Below are 4,544 nucleotides of genomic sequence, written 5' to 3' on the forward strand. Positions count from 1 at the left end.
TGGTTAATCTTATACTAGTCCCGATACTTCAGTACAGGTTGTGCGTTCCCTGGAGCGCTCCCACATAAACATTCATCTGCCCTTCTCCTCAAGCCTCGCCTAGTACGTGACTCCCAGCTTCTGCTGCATGGCTCTCCACAGCTCCCCCTTTTTGTATTTTTACACGGCAGGGGTCGTGCCTGTCTTAGGTTGCCAATCCTCAACACACATGCTTACCCGTCATCGGGTACTCCCCTTCACCGAGGAGCCCCTGTCTTAGGTTGCTATGGTGTGGGATCAGTCTTACCCGTCTTTGGCTACCGACCCAGCATACAGAGCCATATTCAGGGGGAGGCATCAATTACTAGCTCCTTTTAGGTAGCAAAGCTAGTTTTGAGACGCTTGAGGCAGCAGGGTACTAGCTATGGTGGGAGCAACCCATAATCAAGGTTGCCGTGTAGTTTTGTCACGAGCAGCCCGTTGCTGATTCCGCACAATGGCTCCTTTATATAATTCTGTAAGCATGAATTTCATCATACAGGGAAAGAGGCACATGAATAAAAGCATAAGTATTAAACACCCACAAGCAATGTGATCGTCTACCATTCATGGAGAAACACATAGGATACATGTCAGAATAGCCCTTATAAGAAATATTCGCCTATTGCGGCTGTATATGTACTGAGGAAGGGGATCCTAGTAAAACAGTATCATTAACATAGACAGGGACAGAACTCATTTCCCAACTTACAGGTTGCAGTAAAGGCGGATCAGGAATGTGTGCCCAGTATACAGAGCCTTGAACCGTTAACATTTGCATACAAATGAACAGTAATGACAGGTACAAGTCCAAAAGAGAAAGTTGCGCTTTAGATTGAGTCATTTGAGGAAGGAGTCGAAGCTTGGTGATCTTCTGCCTCGGCGACAGTTGGGTCGGTTCCAGGTCCACGGGGGCAGGCTGCAGGATGATCATCATCACTGTCATCCGCAGTAGCAGCATCTTCCACAGGTTCCACGGCCACCAGCCTGGTGAGACGTTCTGGCACCCAGAGTGGGACAGGCGCATCCTGTGGAAAAACACAAAGGGAACCTCGGTGCCACCGGAGCACCGGGTCAGGGCCCTTCCATGAACCAGTAAGGACATCCTTCCACTTCACCATAGATTGGTGCGTTTTCTGTTGGCCCCAATGGCGCTCTGCGGCTGAAACACTGTCTTTGTCAAGTGTGAGAAAATTTAAAATAAAAGTGGTCAAGTTGGTAAGGTCTGTAGGCGTGTGATGCTCCTCTCCAATTCCCCCTTTTTGTATTTTTTGCAAGGTAGTTTTAAAGGTCAGGTGAGTGCGCTCTATGACACCCTGGCCTCGAGGGTTATAAGGAATGCCTGTAACATGATGAATATTATAACAGGCTAGAAAGTTTGAAAAGCTTTTAGAAGTATAAGCAGGAGCATTGTCTGTTTTTAACTGTTTAGGCACTCCCCAGCAGGCAAAGCTGCGCAGGCAATGAGATATCACGTTTTTAACATTTTCTCCTCGCAGGGGGGTTGCGCTAACGACCCCTGAGCAAGTATTCACACTCACATGAACGTATTTTTGTTGCCCAAAAGAAGGTATATGTGTTACATCCATTTGCCACAGATGGTTGGGCAATAGTCCTTTAGGGTTTACCCCGAAGGAGGGCATGGGCAAGTGTACTACACAATTGCCACAAGACTTTATGATATCTCGTGCGTCAGCTTTGGAGATATGAAAGCGTGCCTTTAATGTTTGGGCATTCACATGCCATTTATCATGATATCTCTTAGCATCTTCTAGAGCACTGCAAACATAAAAGCGCGCAGCTGCATCAGCTATTCGGTTTTCCTTAGCCATAGGTCCTGGAAGGTCTGAATGTGCTCTAAGATGTCCAATATAAAAAGGGGCACCACGGGAGAGTATAAGGTGTTGCAATTCAGCCAGCAGGGAGGAAATTTCTGACTGGCTGGCTGAAATAATAGCAGTTTCTATAGACCTGGTGGCTGCAACTGCATATTTGCTATCTGAGATAATATTAATGGGTTGATTCAGAAACCTTTGTAAAACACATATAATCACCAACAATTCTGTTCTCTGGGCTGAAGTCGAGGGCACAATAACAGGAATTAATTTTCCTTCTACCACATAAGCGCCAGTTTCTGCTTTACTGCCATCTGTAAATACTGTGAGGGCCCCGATTAATAGCTCCAATCGACAGGATTTAGGCCAAATAAGGGGTGTATTTTTATAAAATTCAATGAGAGGGTGTGAGGGATAATGATTATCAAATGTAACAGGATAAGCAACTGTCAGGATGGCCCAATCGTCATTTTCATGCGTTAAAATGCTTATTTGGGTTTTATCATAAGGGATTATGCAAACATCGGGCAGTTTCCCGAGGACCTGTATGCTGGCTTTAAAGGCTTTATTTGCCACTGTAGCTACAGCTGTAGCATACGGGGTGATGACACGGCTAAGGTTATGGGGTAGATAAACCCATAGTAGGGGTCCTCCTTGCCATAAGGCCCCCGTGGGTGATTCAGGGGATGGGATAATTATGACACTTATAGGCTTTTCCGGGTCACATCTATCTGCTGCTGTTAAAGCTAGCCTGCTTTCAACTAACTGTAATGATTTAATAGCAGCTGGAGTGAGTGCTCTTGGGGAGTCTAATGCAGGGTCCCCAGGCAGAATATCGAATAAAGGTTTCAGCTCTGCAGTAGTAATTTTTATGTATGGTCGAATCCAGTTAATGTCCCCTAAAAGTTTTTGGAAATCATTCAATGTATGCAAGTGATCTCTACGGATTTGCATTAGCTGAGGCTTTACTGACGTTTTAGAGAGCTGCATACCAAGGTAATTTTGTAGGCCGCCTGCTTGGATTTTTTCAGGGGATATAGTTAGACCCCATTTTGCTAACTGCTCCTGTAGGAAGGTTAGAGCTGAAGGAAGAGACCTCTCATTTGGCCCACAAATTAAGATATCATCCATATAATGATAACAAAGCAGGTCTGGAAATGCTTTTCGGAAAGGCTCTAGTGCTTGGCTTACATACAACTGACACAAGGTGGGGCTATTGGCCATCCCCTGAGGGAGTACTTTCCATTCATACCTTTGATCTGGCTCAGCATGATTAATTGATGGCAGAGTAAATGCGAAGCGCTCTATATCTGCAGGGTGTAGTGGAATGGAAAAGAAACAGTCTTTGATGTCAATTACAATAGAAGGCCAGTTTCTTGGCAACGCCGTCACGACTGGGAGCCCTAACTGAATGGGTCCCATGACCTGCATTTGATCATTAATCTGTCGTAGGTCATGTAGCAATTGCCAGTTGTCTGATTTCTTTTTTATTACAAATATGGGTGTATTCCATGGGGATGTGGATTTTTGAATATGCCCTGCTTTGAGTTGTTCTTGAACTAGCTCTTTTGCCGCTTGTAATTTTTCTTTTGTTAAAGGCCACTGAGGCACCCAGCGCGGCTCTGGTGTTTTCCAAGTTATGCGAATTGCCTCAGTGGCCGCTAGGAAAAAACCTGACCCCCCATAGAAGGCGGATTGGGATCTCCCTGGCCCTTGGTCCCAAGCCCTTGGCCAGGCTTATATCCCATGTTTCTCATCATGGTTTGGGAGGCCTCACTGTATAACTTTTCTGTAGTAAGTTTGATATTCATTTGCTCCAGCACATTGCGCCCCCACAAAGAAACAGGGGTGGAACAGACATATGGTTGGAAAATGCCTTTATGTCCTTCCTCATCCTCCCAGTCCAGAGATGCAGCACTAATATCAGGACTGGTAGCTATCCCTAGTCCCCGGAGGGTCTGGCTGGCTTTAACTAGAGCCCAGGCTTTAGGCCAATCTAGACAATTTATAATGCTTTTGTCTGCTCCTGTATCTAGGAGTTCCCAGAATAGTTTACCTCTAATCTTTAATTTAAGCATAGGTCTCTCTTTCATGCTCATAGTAAGGCATGCGAGGGAGGATCCCGTGGATCCGAAACCTCCTTTTCTAGTCTGGCCTGTAGAGGGATATTTTTCATGATTCCTATATCTAGCAAGCTCGTTTCCCATCCTGGAAATCTTTTGTTACTTTGGTCTCTGTGGAGCTTTAATAGTTATATCTATACTCGTCCCAGAGAACTTCCCCCTGTCCTAAGACAGAAATGGTTGCGCAAGCTTTCCCTTTCATTGCTCTTACCCCAATCCTCGTTCTGCGCTCGACGTCGGATCCCGGGTTTCGGCACCAGATGTCGCTCTCGACCCGCAAGAACGACCCTCAGACGAGGTGGGTGGCAAACTTCTTTATTCAGTCTTCAGCCCCGGGACCCCGAACATCGATTACAGCCCCAAGTTATAGGATACAGTGGATAGAAAGTAACCAATCACCACATAACACAACTACTATAACATCCAATCAGAAGGGATACAGATGACTTCAATCCAGATCATGCGGGGAGCTCGTGCCTACTGACGTGAGCCCCTGAAACTTATTGTTCACTCTGTTTTTGTGCCGTTCCCATGTGCCGTTCCCATGGTCCCTGGTTAATCTTATACT

General features: G+C 45.8%; 1 protein-coding gene across 1 annotated transcript; it reads right to left on the reverse strand.

Annotated features, from left to right (window-relative positions):
- Positions 1–3,514: 3,514 nt before the first annotated feature.
- LOC131835449 (endogenous retrovirus group K member 7 Pro protein-like) lies at positions 3,515–4,060 on the reverse strand. The gene has a single exon (XM_059179741.1). The coding sequence runs from the start codon at positions 4,058–4,060 to the stop codon at positions 3,515–3,517; it is 546 nt and encodes a 181-aa protein (XP_059035724.1).
- Positions 4,061–4,544: the final 484 nt, after the last annotated feature.

The sequence above is a fragment of the Mustela lutreola genome, chromosome 7, assembly GCF_030435805.1.
Source record: "Mustela lutreola isolate mMusLut2 chromosome 7, mMusLut2.pri, whole genome shotgun sequence".
Lineage (NCBI taxonomy): Eukaryota > Metazoa > Chordata > Mammalia > Carnivora > Mustelidae > Mustela > Mustela lutreola.